General features: G+C 44.8%; 1 protein-coding gene across 8 annotated transcripts in view; it reads right to left on the bottom strand.

Moving 5' to 3' along the window:
• Positions 1-16,897, bottom strand: part of NF2 (NF2, moesin-ezrin-radixin like (MERLIN) tumor suppressor) — a 95,417-nt gene that overhangs the window by 49,365 nt on the left and 29,155 nt on the right. For all 8 annotated transcript variants that reach the window (XM_073313220.1, XM_073313221.1, XM_073313225.1 and 5 more), the window contains exons 4-6: positions 13,568-13,651; positions 6,736-6,804; positions 5,584-5,666 (exon numbers count right to left, since the gene is read on the bottom strand). In XM_073313220.1, the coding sequence (XP_073169321.1) occupies positions 5,584-5,666; positions 6,736-6,804; positions 13,568-13,651 (236 nt within the window). The remainder of the gene's footprint in view (positions 1-5,583; positions 5,667-6,735; positions 6,805-13,567; positions 13,652-16,897) is intronic.

Raw genomic sequence — 16,897 nt, forward strand, 5'->3', positions numbered from 1 at the left:
TAGCCACATCGATCACCAGCGAGTCCAGAGGCAGGTGGGAGTAGAAATGCTCAAAGCCTCTGGAGGGCACAAAATACCGCCGCTCATTACATTTGGCAGTGGATGGCAGGGATGGCGTCTGCCACAGGGTCTTGGTGGTGTCCACAACCATCTTTATGAGGGGCAATGCTACCCGTGAAGGTCCTGAGGATGCCCACCATGGGATCTGCCTCCTCTACCACCTCCTCAGCCTTGATGCCCAGATCCTGGGCAGCCCTGCAGCGCAACTGCTGTAGGACTCTGTTGTCCTCTAACGCAGGAGTTATGGCTGTCCCTGCCAACACTTCGTCCGGCGACGAGGAGGGGGAAGTGTGTGCTGGTAGTGGAAGCTCCCTACCATCTGTCCCAGAGGGGTCATATGACTCCCAGGGCAGCAGTGGAAGAAGCGGTACTGATGACAGTGCCAGGGCCATAGGCATCGTAACCGGTGTTGGCATCAGTCTCACCAGAGGGAGTTGCATTGGCACACTCACAGGAGCCGCCGGGGTCGGGGGGCCCGGTGCCGACATCAGTACCAGGGCCGTAGGTCCTGCATCAAGGCCGATGTCGACAATGGTTCAGGCATGGGAGACGGGTGCGAAGACGCCGTGAAGGCTGGTGCCAAAGTCAGAGCTGAGCACGGTGCTGGAGTCAACGACGGGGCCGGAGGAAAAGGTATCAGGACTGCAGGCGCCAAGGGCAGATGCGCAGTGGAAGGCGCTACAAAAGTGGTGGAGGCCACCAAAGATGTTGCTGAGCGTGGGCCCTGGGTTCCTCCCTGGCCCTGGTAATAAGCCCGGGGGTCCAGAAGGGCCTCTGAGGCGGGTTCTGCCACCTCATATGCCTGATGCTCCCTTCTGTCTCTACCTGACCTCGCTCTATGACTTCTGCTCCTACCCAAGCAATAGGAGTTGGACTCCGACTCCGAGGTCTCAGACACCGAAGACCACGGAGGAACTGATCCTCGATGCCTCGAACGTCGAGAGCTCGGGAAGCGGGTAGGCTCTGGGGTCGCACATTCGTGGCTTAGCTGGAGAACGGTCATCCGGCTTTTTCTTCTTTTGAGGCACCGGTGCCTACTGTCAGACAGGCCCCGTGAGGAGCCATAGCAGTGCCAAGCGTCCCTGAAGGAATCCTTCCCCGGCACCGAACTTGCCAACGGCGTCGGGGCGCTTTGCGTCAAAGACGACGCTGTAGGGGTTGGGTCTCTTGAGCCCAGGTCAGAGTGGAAGCATAGGTCTGCCTCCATGAGGATCAGCTTGAGCCGCTGTTCCCTTTCTTTAAGCATTCTCGGGCAGAACTCACAGCAGATCTTACAATGATCTTCCTGATGGGTCTCCCCCAGGCATTGTAGACATGACGAGTGCGGGTTGCTTTTTGGCATGCGCTTGGTTCTTGAAACCTGGGGACTGCGGCATGCCATGGCACTGGGGCCGGAGTGAGGGGGGAACCCCCAACAAACACTACACTATACTAAACTATTAACTTGAACACTACTAATAACTAACTATATGCAACGGAACAGAGAAGAAACTTGCTAAGCAAGAGCCAAGAGAAGTTCCAGCCACCGTCACTGGCGGTAAGAAGGAACTGAAGGGGTGGCGGGTCGGCAGGGCTATACATTAGGCGCCATGAGGACGCGACTCCAAGAGTCGCCCAAGCCGACCCAACGGATGCTGCTAAGGGAAAAATCTTCTGGCCAACATGCATGTGCGTGCGCACACACGAACAAGCACTCGAAGAAGAATCATAGAATATGATCACTTATAGTGATATAACTGCATCCACACTAGGGGCTGTACTGATTTAATGATTTTGGTAGAAAAATCTCCTAGCTGAGATAGTTGTATTACACACAAAAAAGTGCGTAGACCCATTCTTTGTTGTAAGCATTATCTCCACTGTGCTGGCAGCCTAGAGAGAGAGGGAGGCTGCCTTGCAAAACTGACTTCTAGTCTAAAGGGCTGATCCAAACCACCACTGTTCATGTTTCCGCCCTCCCCACAATACAGTATTTGTAACTCAGGTCACTCTTCCATAGTCTCTTCCTTTTCAGTTTCCAGCATGACTAGAGCCCTACCAAATTCACGGTCCATTTTGGTCAAATTCACAATCATAGCATTTTAAAAATAATAAATTTAATGATTTCAGCTATTTAAATCTGAAATTTCATGGTGTTGGAATTATAGGGGTCCTGACCCAAAAAGGAGTTGCGGGGGTGTCTCGAAGTTATTGCAGGGGAGGTTGCGGTACTTCTACCCTTACTTCTGCATTGCTGCTGAGCTGGGTGGCTAGAGAGTGGCGGCTGCTGGCCAGGAGCCCAGCTCTGAAGGCAGCACCATCACCAGCAGTGGCACAGAAGTAAGGATGGTATGCTATGGTATGCCATTGCCACCCTTACTTCTGTGCTGCTGCCTACAGAACTGAGTCTTCAGTCAGCAGCCACCACTCTCTAGCCACCCAGCTCGGAAGGCAGCTGCACAGAAGTACATAAGAACGGCCATACTGGGTCAGACAAAAAGTCCATCAAGCCCAGTATTCTGTCCTCTGACAGTGGCCAATGGCAGGTGCCCCAAAAGGAATGAACAGACAGGTTATCATAAAGTGATCCATGCCCTGTCACCCAATCCCACCTTCTGACAAACAGAGGCTCGGGACACCATTCCCACCTATTATAGCTAATAGCCATTGATGGACCTATCCTACATGAATCTATCTAGCTCCCTTTTGAACTCCGTTATAGTATCGGCCTTCACAACACCCCCTGGCAAGGAGTTCCAGAGGTTGACAGTGCGTTGCATGAAAAAATACTTTCTTGTGTTTGTTTTAAACCTGCTACCTATTAATTTCATTTGGTGGCCCCTTGTTCTTGTATTATGAGAAGGAGTAAATAACACTTCCTTCTTTACTTTCCCTATACCACTCAGGATTTTATATACCTCTATCATATCCCCGCTTAGGAGCCTCTTGTCCAAGCTGAAACATCCCAGTCTTATTAATCTCTCCTCCTATGGAAGCCATTCCATACCCCTAATCATTTTTGTTGCCCTTTTCTGAACCTTTTCCAATTCCAAAAAATCTTTTTTGAGATGGGGAGACCACATCTGCACACAGTATTCAAGGTGTGACCATACCATGGATTTAAATAGAGGCAATATGATATTTTCTGTCTTATTATCTATCCCTTTCTTGATGATTCCCAACATTTTGTTCGCTTTTTTGACTGCCGCTGCACACTGAGTGAATGATTTCAGAGAACTATCCACAATGACTCCAAGATCTCTTCCTGAGTGGTAACAGCTAATTTAGACACCATCATTTTATAGGTATAGTTAGGATTATGTTTTCCAATGTGCATTACTTTGCATTTATCAACATGAAATTTCATCTGCCATTTTGTTGCCCATTCACCCAGTTTTGTGAGATACTTTTGTAGCTCTTCGCAGTCTGCCTGGGACTTAACTATCTTGAGTAGTTTTGTATCATCTGCGAATTTTGCCACCTCACTATTTACCCCTTTTTCCAGATTGTTTATGAATATGTTGAATAGGACTAGGCCCAGTACAGATCCCTGTGGGATACCACTATTTACCTCTCTCCATTCTGAAAACTGACCATTTATTCCTACCCTTTGTTTCCTATCTTTTAACCAGTTACCAATCCATGAGAGAACCTTCCCTCTTGTCCCATGACTGCTTATTTTGCTTAAGAGCCTTTGGTGAGGGACCTTGTCAAAGGCTTTCTGAAAATCTAAATACACTATATCCACTGGATCTCCTTTGTCCACATGCTTGTTGACCCCCTCAAAGAATTCTAATAGATTGGTGAGGCATGATTTCCCTTTACAAAAAACATGACTATTTCCCAACAAATTATGTCCATCTATGTGTCTGACAATTTTGTTCTTTACAGTAGTTTCAACCAATTTGCTCGGTACTGAAGTGAGGCTTACTGGCCTGTAGTTGCCAGGGTCATCTCTGGAGCCCTCTTTAAAAATTGGTGTCACATTAGCTATCCACCAGCCAGTTGGTACAGATGCTGATTTAAATGATAGGTTACATATGACAGTTAGTAGTCCTGTAATTTCACATTTGAGTTCCTTCAGAACTCTTGGGTGAACACCATCAGGTCCTGGAGACTTATTACTGTTTAGTTTATCAATTTGTTCCAAAACCTCCTCTAATGACACCTCAATTTAGGACAGTTCCTCAGATCTGTCACCCAAAAAGAATGGCTCAGGTGTGGGAATCTCTCTCACATCCTCAACAGTGAAGACCGATGCAAAGAATTCATTTAGTTTCTCCGCAATGGCCTTATCGTCTTTGACTGCTCCTTTAGCATCTCGATCAACCAGTGGGGCCAGTGGTTGTTTAGCAGGCTTTCTGCTTCTGATGTATTTAAAAAAAATTTGCTATTACTTTTGGAGTCTTTGGCTAGCTGTTCTTCAAATTCTTTTTTGGTCTTTCAAATTATACTTTTACACTTGATTTGCCAGAGTTTATGCTCTTTTCTATTTTCCTCATTAGGATTTATCTTCCACTTTTTTTAGGATGCCTTTTTGCCTCTCATTGCTTCTTTTACTTTGTTGTTTAATCACTGTGGCTCTTTTTTGGTTCTCTTACTATGTTTTTTAAATTGTGGTATACATTTAAGTTGAGCTTCTATTATGGTGTCTTTAAAAAGTTTCCACTCAGCTTGCAGGGATTTCACTTTTGGCGCTTTACCTTTTAATTTCTGTTTCACTAACCTCCTCATTTTTGGGTAGTTCCCCTTTCTGAAATTAAATGCTACAGTGTTGTGTCACTGTGGTGTTTTCCCCGCCACAGGGATGTTAAATTTAATTAGATTATGGTTGCTATTACCAAGCGTTCCAGCCATATTCACCTCTTGGACCTGATCCTGTGCTCCACTTAGGATTAAATCAAGAATTGCCTCTCCTCTTGTGGGTTCCAGGACTAGCTGCTCCAAGAAGCCGTCATTTAAGGTGTCAAGAAACTTTATCTCAGCATCCCTTCCTGAGGTGATATGTACCCAGTCAATATGGGGATAGATGAAATCCCCCATTATTAGTATTGATACCATACCATGCCATCCTCACTTCTGTGCTGCTGCTGGCAGGGCACTGCTTTCAGAGCTGGGAACCTGGCCAACAGCCACCACTTTCCGACCACCCAGCTCTGAAGGCAACACAGATGTCAGGGTGGCAATACTGTGACCCCTGCCTAAAATAACCTTGTGACCCCCCTGCAACTCCCTTTTGGGTCAGGACCCCCAATTTGAGAAACGCTGGTCTCCCCCATGAAATCTGTATAGTATAGGGTAAAAGCACACAAAAGATGATATTTAATGGGGGGGGGGGTTTCACATTTCATGGTCCGTGATGCATTTTTTATGGCTGTGAATTTGGCAGAGCCCTCACCACAACCTACCAGAGGCACTTTCTTAGCAGAACTCGCCCATAGCCTGCTAGGGATCTTGGAGACCCCATTCACACTCTGACTGCTTGCTCACTGAGGGGCTAGAGAATTTACACCAGTCAGTGGCCTACCTTAAACAGACACTCACCTTGCCCTGCCTCGATGTTCTGCATACCAGGCTGTTATTCTTTCCTCCCACATTTCTGGAGTCATCTGGTACAGGTTAATTACCTGAGAGAGACAGGCAGAGAAATCCTCAACTCACATTGTCCTACCTGTGGCTTTGACTCGTCACCTGATGAATGAGCCAGAAACAGAGAGCCTCAACCTCAAAATGCCCTTCTTGTCCCCTGACATGCACCATCCCAACCTTAACATCTGAGCTCCAGTTCAGATGCCTTTCCAACTCCCTTGTGACTAAGCTAAGCTCAACCCTGCGCTCTAATTAACCAGCTCTTAGTTAGCCTTCCTGAGCACATCACACTCCAACCACCCCCATAGCCAACACCAGGACACCTGCAGAATGCAGCTGCTATTCTGGCAAAAGCCAGTGGGCAGAAAACATTCACTTCCATATTTATTAAAATATTTTAGATACAGATTAAGGTTTCCTCATTCAGTATGGCCAGGTTTACACTACAAAGTTCTGTTGGCATAGCTCTGCCAGCCACAGAGAGTACCTCTACACTGCAGCTGGGAGGGAGCTGTGTCCTCCCTGCCTGGGGACACAGACTTGTGCTAGCGGGGCTCATGCTAGCACAGCGGCATGGATGCTGTGGCTTGGGCTGGAGCTCAGGCTCTCAAGCCTCAACCGTCATGTGGGCTTAAGAGCCCGAGCCACAATCTCCACACTGCTACTTTTAGCACTCCAACTCAAGCCCTGCTAGCAAGAGTCTGGCCACACAGGCTGGGAGGCTCACTCCCCACTGCACTGTAGGCATACCCAGAGCTATGCCAGCAAATCCCACAGAGTAGATGCAGCTATGCCAACAGAAGAGTGCTTCTGCTGGCACAGCTACTGTCATTCGGTGAGGGGGTGGTGTTTCTATACCTTCTGCTGGTATAAGCTGTGTCTACACTAGGCTGCTGTGCTGGTACAGCTTTACCCAGAAGACTATTTATGGCCAAGGGGCACAGCACATTGTATAACTTGCCTCAATAAGGGAACTTTGATCAAGAGAAAATAATTTACCGTTGTGGCTTTTATAGGTAGTCCTACAGGGCTATTCCACAGAAGATGCCAGTAAAGTCCTAGAGACCCAGCCACGAATTTAGGCTTCTGCCTGGTTGAACTCCTTACCCGTTTTGGAAGCAACTCCTCTTGTGCTAAGAAGCCACGCTGATGAACAGTGGGATCGTAATCACCATACTGAAAAGAAACGCGAACACTGCATGTTTAAGATGGTGACAACACACAAAGACTCCCTCTGAAGATGCGATAGAAACTGTCTACACTCTTGAACTTTAATTCAATATCACACACCCCTAAAATAACCACTGTGCGAGAGTAGAGAATACAGTTGGCCAGTGTGTCAGCCCCATAGGTTTTCTTTGTGATGTTAGTGTTGTTGTTTGGTGCAGGCCTGGAGACCAACTACCTTCTTTTATCTCCAGAGCAGCTGGATAATAGTACAGCAAACACCCCTCTACAGCTCCCAGCAGTGGGCCTCAGCCCTGCCCTCAAGGGTCACCCTATAGCAGCAAGAGGGGAGTTTGCTCTTCATAGTCATTCAGACCTTGACCTCTTAGCTGATGCGGTCCACAAGGGGTCCAGTTGCATCAGTGGTTTTTGTGGCATGGACCAAGACCAGCAAGTCATTTGATGCAGCTGGCACCCCCTTTCAGTCACGTCTCAATGTCCTATTTAATAAGTTTAACATTAGGAACATTTTTTTAAAGAGAGATTTCAATGGACAGTTGGGGACCCTTCTCAGACAGGAGTTTGTCCCACTGCCAGAAGTTCTCTTACTCAAATTAGGTCACAAAATACTACTCTTATTTGAAAAGTGTGCCCAATAATTATTCACGCTAGTTTAGATTATAAATCATTTCAAGCTTCATATAAAATGAAATTGGCAAAACAACCACTTCAGATATAAAGAGCATCTGTTAAAGATTCAAATGCTGAATGCCTCTGCAGTGTGTGTAAAATTCAACGTTCCTCCTGCACAGTACGCAGGTCATGTAATGGCCAAGCCACAGTGCCTGAAATGAGTCAGATGACTGAAAAGGAGATGATTTACAAGTGATATGTACAGGAAATACTTAGATTTTAATTCATCTCTCAATGCAAGAGTCACAATACGGCATCATCCAATTAAAGACAGGACACCATTTCCCTACGTCAGTCATTTCATGATGAAAATGCCCTTCATCTCTCTTTCTTGAGGGGAACGTTGCTTGGAAAGAACACACAGTAGCAATTGTTATAAGACAGACAAATAATAACACACAGCAACAATAGGAAGTCAAGAGACATTCCAAATCAGCCTCCATTTAACTCCTGAGCTGCAACGACATACACTAACAAAACACCAGAGCTCAGAATCAACAATCTATACATATAACCCCTCAGCAGCAAAATGGTCAACATCTCATACAAGTGGAGATTAAAGACAGAATTATTGATTTAGAGCCAAGACAGAGGAAAAGGTTGCAAAGATGCAACAATCAACTGACTCAGATGTAAATTAATACAACAGAGATACCATTGGCCTGATCCTGAGAGGTGCTGAGCACCTGGCAACTCCCCACTGGCTTCAATCATAGCTGCAGGTGCTCAGTGCTTCTCAAAAACAGGCTGCATATATGGATCTACTGAACACATGTCAAACTGAGAAATAATAATAAAAATGCAGGAGTTGGGAGGGAAAAACAACTCCCATAAACTTGGACAGGCAGAAAATAAATTATTTCTGGTTGGAAAAAAAAATGATAAATAGTATTAATATGATTATTTTAGGTTGTGATTTATCATGGGGACCCAAGACTACGTGTGGATTATGTGATTTTAGTACTGTCAAGGATGTCACCACATCCCAAAGGAATGTGTGTGCAGGGAGCAAGTCTGGATGAGAACATTCATTATTCAAAAATGAAAATCAACAAATGGCTGAAATATTGCAGGATATATTGGTTCAAGTGATTTGGCAAACATATTAAAAAAAACCTTTCAATTCAATTATAACTCAAACTGTCATGGCAATTTAGTTCTTGTTAATTGAACTATATGATTAATATTTGCGTTTATACTTTGAGATTATCTTTATATCACTCAGACATCCGGTTTATATTGTACTGTATAAATCTGTGTACATTAATATTTTGAATATACATGCAATGCATTATTTATTTAGGAAAGAAATAAAAACAAATAGGAAAAAAATAACTCTTGCTGGAATCCTACAACATCAGAGAGGCTGAACAGGCTTAGAGTCAGAATGACTCTCACTGAAAAAAAAAAATAGGAAAATCTCTCTGTGATTTTTTTGTTTTCAGCAGGGATGTATTTTTCAATAGATTCTGTCCTAACACTTGCTATTTAAAATTGAAGACTATACCAACATTTGAAAATGGTGGAGGTGATTTGAAAGCAACACTGGAGGGAAAAATTCCCAGTAATTCCCAGAATGAACAGAGCAATATTACAAATAGACATTTTTTTTTTTATTTCTCTAATGGCTACATTGTTATTATAAAGGTAAAACAGCAACACAAACATGCACTTACCAGTCAGCGAAATCAAACGTAAATGCATCTGTTTGCATTACTGTTAAGCACCTGCCTACAACAGCCAGCTGATCATTAGGGAAATAAATGCCTCTTTTAGTGGCTTCATCCCTACCTCTAGAGGCCACTCAGGTGAGAGACCAGCAGTTAGAATTTTCTCTCTTCCTAGCTCTGACCAGCACCAGCCCAACTGAAGGAAATAAGCCAGGAGTCCCAGCTTCTGCTCAGCCAGTAAAGGGCAGTGGTGAGGTCACTAAAGGAAGCAGTCATGGAAGCACTGGGATTAAGATAAGAACACAAGAACATAAGAATGGCTATACTGGGTCAGACCAAAGGTCCACCCAGCCCAGTATCCTGTCTACCGACAGTGGCCAATGCCAGGTGCCCCAGAGGGAATGAATTTAACAGGTAATGATCTAGTGGTCTCTCTCCTGCCATCCATCTCCACCCTCTGGCAAACAGAGGCTAGAGACACCATTCCTTACCCATCCTGGCTAATAGCCATTAATGGACTTAAAAGAGAACTGGATAAATTCATGGAGGTTAAGCCCTGTTATAGTCCTAGCCTTCACAACCTCCTCAGGCAAGGAGTTCCACAGGTTGACTGTGTGCTGAGTAAAGAAGAACTTCCTTTTATTTGTTTTAAACCTGCTACCCATTAATTTCATTTGGTGGCCCCCAGTTCTTAGATTATGGGAACAAGTAAATAACTTTTCCTTATTCACTTTCTCCACACCACTCATGATTTTATAGACCTCTATCATATCCCCCCTTAGTCTCCTATTTTCCAAGCTGAAAAGTCCTAGCCTCTTTAATCTCTCCTCATATGGGACCTGTTCCAAACTCCTCATCATTTTAGTTGCCCTTTTCTAAAACTTTTCTAATGCCAGTGTATCTTTTTCGAGATGAGGGGACCACATCTGTACACAGTATTCAAGATGTGGGCATACCATGGATTTATAGAAGGGCAATAAGATATTCTCCATCTTATTCTCTATCCCTTTTTTTTAAATGATTCCTAACATCCAGTTTGCTTTTTTGACTGCCGCTGCACACTGTGTGGACATCTTCAGAGAACGATCCACGATGACTCCAAGATCTTTCTCCTATTAGTTGTAGCTAAATTAGCCCCCCCATCATATTGTGTGTGTAATTGGGGTTATTTTTTCCAATGTGCATTACTTTACATTTCTCCACGTTAAATTTCATTTGCCATTTTGTTGCCCAATCACTTAGCTTTGTGAGATCTTTTTGAAGTTCTTCACAGTCTGCTTTGGTCTTAACTATCTTAAGTAATTTAGTATCGTCTGCAAACTTTGCCACCTCGCTGTTTACCCCTTTCTCCAGATCATTTATGAATAAGTTGAATAGGATTGGTCTGAGGACTGACCCTTGGGGAACACCACTAGTTACCCCTCTCCATTCTGAAAATTGACCATTTATTCCTACCCTTTGTTCCTTGTCATAGAATCACAGAATATCAGGGTTGGAAGGGACCTCAGGAGGTCATCTAGTCCAACCCCCTGCTCAAAGCAGGGCCAATCCCCAACTAAATCATCCCAGCCAGGGCTTTGTCAAGCCTGACCTTAAAAACTTCTAAGGAAGGAGATTCCATCACCTCCCTAGGTAACGCATTCCAGTGTTTCTTCCAGTGCTGTCTTTTAACCAGTTTTCAAACCATGAAAGGATCTTCCCTCTTATTCCGTGACAACTTAATTTACGTAAGAGCCTTTGGTGTGGGACCTTGTCAAAGGCTTTCTGGAAATCTAAGTACACTATGTCCACTGGATCCCCCTTGTCCACATGTTTGTTGACCCCCTCAAAGAACTCTAAGAGATTAGTAAGACACGATCTCCCTTTACAGAAACCATGTTGGCTTTTGCGCAACAATTTATGTTCTTCTATGTGTCTGACAATTTTATTCTTCACAATTGTTTCAACTAATTTGCCCGGTACTGACATTAGACTTACCGGTCTATAATTGCCAGGATCACCTCTCGAGCCCTTCTTAAATATTGGCGTTACATTAGCTATCTTCCAGTCTTTGGGTAGAGTAGCTGATTTAAAGGACAGGTTACAAACCATAGTTAATAGTTCCGCAATTTCACATTTGAGTTCTTTCAGAGCTCTTGGGTGAATGCCATCTGGTCCCGGTGACTTGTTACTGTTAAGTTTCTCAATTAATTCCAAAACCTCCTCTAGTGATAGCTCAATCTGTGACAATTCCTCAGATTTGTCACCTACAAAAGATGCCTTAGGTTTGGGAATCTCCCTAATATCCTCAGCTGTGAAGACTGAAGCAAAGAATTCATTTACTTTCTCTACAATGACTTTATCGTCTTTAAGTGCTCCTTTTGTATCTCTATCGTCCAGATCCTGAAAGTCAAGGGGTATTTTTTGCTGCCCTCTGGTGATTCTCTAAGATATCACAGCAGAGGTAGGAAACCCTGCTTAAAACCATGCTGCACCTTACAAACTAAACATCAAGCACAATTCAATAGTGTGTTAATAAGCATGTGGCCAATAGAGGAACTGCAAAAGTGGCTGGAGCAGGAGAGAGGGTACACTGAAAATACCACATATGTCTTACCTAACTTCAGCCTGGCATTGAGCATGTGAACCGTAGTGGCAGTCGCTGGGAAACTAATGGCACAGAGTGTTTACTCAACAGTTCTACTATTTTTGTGATCAAAAGAGTCGCTGTGGGCTTGTCTAGACATACATACATGCTGCACTGCTGCAGCGCGTCTGGTGAAGACACTCTATTCCAATGGGAGAGAGCTCTCCCATTGGCATAATAAAACCACCTCTGCAAGCGGCGGTAGCTACATCAGTGGGAGAAGCTCTCCTGCCAACATAGCACTGTCTACATGACAGTGCTATGTCCGTGTAACTTATGTCACTCAGGGAGGTAGTTTATTCATCCCCCTGAATGACATAAATTATGCCAACATAAGCTGTAGTGTAGACACAACCTGTATGTATATTCTGTATGAAACAGGAAATGAGAGAAATCAAAACAAATGTTTGCTCATGCTCTTGAATACAAGGGTGCTGAATGAATATTCAGTACAATGCTTCTTAGAAAATAAATATTTTAAAAGATCCATTTCCCTGGCTGATAACCGCTCTAAACAAAATTATAATGCTTTGTTAAAAACAGAGACAAGATATTGTAGTTATAAAACAAATAAAATCCAAAAGCCCTATACTTTTTTTCCCTCAATAAGTCCCAATTTTTATCAATATATACTTATGTCAAATGCCACCCAACTATGCAGAGGTGGCAACACTAATGACATAGGTAGTCTGAACAAAGGGGTAGGATGACACGACAGGCGAAGGGCCAGGCTGGTAGGGAAAGACAAGGGGATAAGTGTTGGTTCTACAAAGACAGTGAGACAAATTCTCCCTTCTGCAACTGCAGTTCATAAAGAAGAGGAGCCATCATGGATAGCTCGAGAGAAGCAAGATGTCTCTATGCCCAGTGTATCACTAAGCACTGCTCCACAGCCACTCTCTCATACATAGGTGGAGGGAGTAGGCCAGTGGTGTAGCCAGTGGATCCATGAAGTACACCACTCCTTTGGCCAAGAGCTCTGATTAGTAGGCATGTAGAAAGCTGTAAGCGTGACTACAGCCTGCAACTTTCAATAGTGTCACTGTGGCTGCTCCGAGTTCTGACTCTGTGATCCCTTCTCCTCCCTGCTAGTCACTTTCATATCGGTCCCCAGCACAATTCAGGTTTAGTATGCAAGACAAGAATTTGGCTCAAAGGGAGGAAACCCAATGTCTGCTGAGCCTGTGATCTGGCTAGGCCAGCTGTAACAAGAGAACCCATGATCTGATGCCTAAGAGAAAGGAAGAGGGGAAAGAAAAACACCTCACTAAAGTTATTTCCCTCACCCCAACAAATCTGCACTACTAACAACGTAAGATGGACTGGAGCAAGGCTTGGGGCCAGCAATGGAGGGTTTATTTAATTCCATGGTGGCAGTCCAGCTGGAGGGTCTTTGGCAGAAAGAGGAGTTGAAAGGTGCAAGAGTAGGGGTTAGAAATGGCTACTGCAGAAAGCAGGAGTGGGGTATGATGACTTATCTCCTGTAGCAACACCAGCTGGCCTGGGTACTGCAGTTTATAAGCGCTGCCCTCGTTACAGAGTCCTAATAGGGGATGCAGGGTCTATCCTAAGGACCGAAGGATCACTAGCACAGATTAGGCTATGAAGCTGGCATTCCTGCCATTCACTCAAGCCTGCACAAATCTAGCACCGCCCCAGTTCCTCAGCAGATGATGGTCTATCACGGAGCATCTGACACCTCAAAAGGCATGAGGAAATAAAACCAAACCACTCAGACACCAATGGGCTCATGGGAGATTTCCCGTCATTCCTCTGTGCCTACCTTGGCTTGGACGGCATAGGAGGCCAGCAGCACAGATGCCTCAGGAGGACAGTAGATCTTCTCATCTAAAATCTGCTTCTTTACCTGAGCAAAGCAGCAAAGGAGATAGAACACTGCTTTAATGGAGCTATTCAAGGCGCAACCATCACAGCAGATGGCTGCAGTTTGTTTTAACTAGGGCTGCCAACCAGCCAGTTAAAGATTTTCCTCATACTGGGCACAATTCTGCCTGATGCAAACTCTGGCACTCTTCAGGGAACAGGCTCAGGTTTCCACAAGCCACTGTTTTCAGATGGATTTATGCAGTGGCGAATTAGTCACTGGACCCACAGGGCCCGGGGGCCTCTGGCTTCTGCTGCCCAGCAGATGAAGCCCCTGCGTCCCTCGACCAGGTCTCTGGCAGAAGCCACGGGATGGGGGAAGCCCCTCCCCCGCCCAAGCACACACCCCTACCCTGTCCCCAGCAGAAGCCATGGGACAAGGGAAGCCCCTCCAGCAGCCCGTCCACGGCAGAAGCCATGGAATTGGGACCTCCCAACTCAGTCCACAGCGACCCCACAACCTCATCCCCTGCAGAAGCCCCTGGGAGGGGGAAGGCCCCCCAGCAACACCTGACCCCATCCCTGGCAGAGGAAGCCCCCAGTGCTCCGACCCCATCCCGGCAGAAGCTGAGGGCACCAAGGGAAACCCCTCCCCTGATCCCACTCTCCAGCAGAAGCACTGAGTGGGCAGGGCAGGAGAAACTCCAGCACCCCAACCCTGGTCCCCTGAAGAAGTGCAGGGAGTGGCAGGGGAAGCTGTGGTGCAGGGACAGAGCTTCTCCTGTCTTGGGGTCACCGGGGGGGTGGGGGACACTAGAAATGGGTTGTGGAGCTGGCGGAATGGGGGGGGACCCTGGATAGAACAGGGGTGCGGTCCCAGGGAAGGGGCAGAAAGGGATGGGGCTGTGGGCGGGGCCGCAAATGGAAGGGATGGGGAGAGGCCCCCCCACTTGCTCTGGCCCAGGGAAACCTTAATCCACCTTTGGATTCATGAGAAGAACTTTAGTTCAACATGCAAAACTACTGAGCGAAAACTAAACCCATCCCTTTGTTAAACATAACATTTTATGTCTAATAAACACACACAATTCAAAATGATGACTTGTACAGCATCTACAGCTCCTTCCCCTTGAGCACATGAAGGATTTTGTATTATTATATACAAGACTAATTGTGATTGCTTTTGTGCCCAGTCAGTGTTGGCCTACGAACCAGTCTTTTACAAGGCCTATAGCTTGCTCATGAACTAGACTCCTATGATCCTCTATGGTCATGCTAAGAAGGGAAAATACAAGCTTGCTAAACTTAAGATATAGTGACCTTTTAACACAGTGTCCTGCTCTTGTGACTGAGCAAGTAATGTCTTAAACCACAACAGACAGCAATATATAAAATATTAAAGTAATGAGTAACCAAATGTCTGTCTGATCACGTGCTTGAAAATTTATGAAATGTACCAGACAAATATGTATTTTTATCCATGATATGAAAAGAGGAACTAATGGGATTGTAAACAACCTTACTATAAATATTGGCAAGGGATAAGCAATTATCAGGACCAAGACAAGACTGTGATCAGTTTGTCATCGTAGTGTTGCTTCTCCAGATTCTGGCAACCATGATTGATATCTATTTCCATCATGCACTGTTTTAATATGTCTCATCTAATACATTCAAATCACTGACTTATCCAAGTTTTTTTTAAATTCCTTCATAAATTCAATCTGTATTAACTATTGGCTATTGATTAATAAATGTCTACTAGATATTGATTAATTATTGATTACTGGAAACCCTGATCTTCATCCAGGAGGTGCCAACCACCCTCAAATTCCACTGACCATTACCAGAGTTGTGGGTCGCTTTGTGACAGTACTTTTAGTGGCATGCACAGGACTGCACACACTCCCACAAGGGCCAAATTACAGCTACTGAGGACCACTACTTTGCATTTCCTGACTTGCATGCATTTAAAAATTAACTTATCATGTTTGATTATTTTTGTATTAAACACTAATTTTCCAAAGAGAAAAAAAGTGCATTTTATTTCAATGTGAGCTTTAAATGGATTGTCACACTAACACACAATCAGCTACAGTAACATCACTTTGCACTTACAGTGTGATTTGCATCTAAGTCCTTTCCTTACCAATCACAGAGGCTACACTTCTGCATTAACATAATCAGGCGAGTCTGCAGACTTATACATGTTCCTATGTCACAAACAGAGTTAGAGCTCCACCACCCCACTATGTTATTAAAAACCCCAGTAAAAAGTCACATACTGCAGTTGAGAGATGCAGTTTTCATCCAGGATCAAACCCGTGGCAAATTTGCCATTTTAAAATAATTTTAAAATACCTATGTGAGGTATCTGAGTAACAAAAAGGACCTGAAAATTAACATGAATACTTTGCTCCCCAGAGTAAAGATACTAGAAGGGCACAGAGTACTTCATGAACATTAAGCCTCACAACAACCCACTGAGGTAGCTTTTATACCCATTTTAAAGAGGGACAGGAAACAGCACAGTGAGGTTTGAAGCCTACATTTGCAAGTGTTCACTGACCTGGATGGCTTCAGTTTGGGGGCTATAAAGGTCTAAATAGCCCCGAAACTACTAATTTTGGGTGCTTTAACTTGGGACACTGGAAAATCCAACCTCCTTCAACCTGAGGCACCCAAAAAGAAAATCAGCAGACACTTGAAAGTTTAAGCCTAAATGACTTGCCCAAGGAAAAGCAGCTGGGAATAGAACCAAGGAATCCTACTGTAACCACTAGACATCACTGTAATTTTCCCAGTCCTATAAGTTTCTCACACATACACACAAGTCCCTTTATGGGCTGAGAATAAACCTGGAATGTTGTAGCCCAAAAGGTAGTTATTTCAGAAATCATCCTTGCCTGAAAAATGGGACTTCTGATGAAACTGCCTCATTAACCTGAAGTAGAGTGCAACAGCATCAGAGCAAACTGCCCCAAAACAAAGTTGCATGGCATTTCCCTTCTCTCCAGAAAAGCTGAAGAGCCTATTACTATAAATTTAGCCTAGTGGACAGCACAGTGGAGTGGCACTCAAGAAATCTGGATTCTATTCCCAGCTCTGGCCTGCTGGGTGGCTTTCGGCAACGCACTTTGGCGCTCTGTGCCTCAGTTTTCCTATCTCTAAAAAGACAGTGATAATGACACGGACCTCCTTTGTCAAGCACTTTGAGATCTACTGATGAAAAGTGCTGCATAAGAGCTAGGTGTCATTATCACAGACTGCAAACTACAGTGGGTCAGTT

This window comes from Lepidochelys kempii, chromosome 15, assembly GCF_965140265.1.
Source record: "Lepidochelys kempii isolate rLepKem1 chromosome 15, rLepKem1.hap2, whole genome shotgun sequence".
Lineage (NCBI taxonomy): Eukaryota > Metazoa > Chordata > Testudines > Cheloniidae > Lepidochelys > Lepidochelys kempii.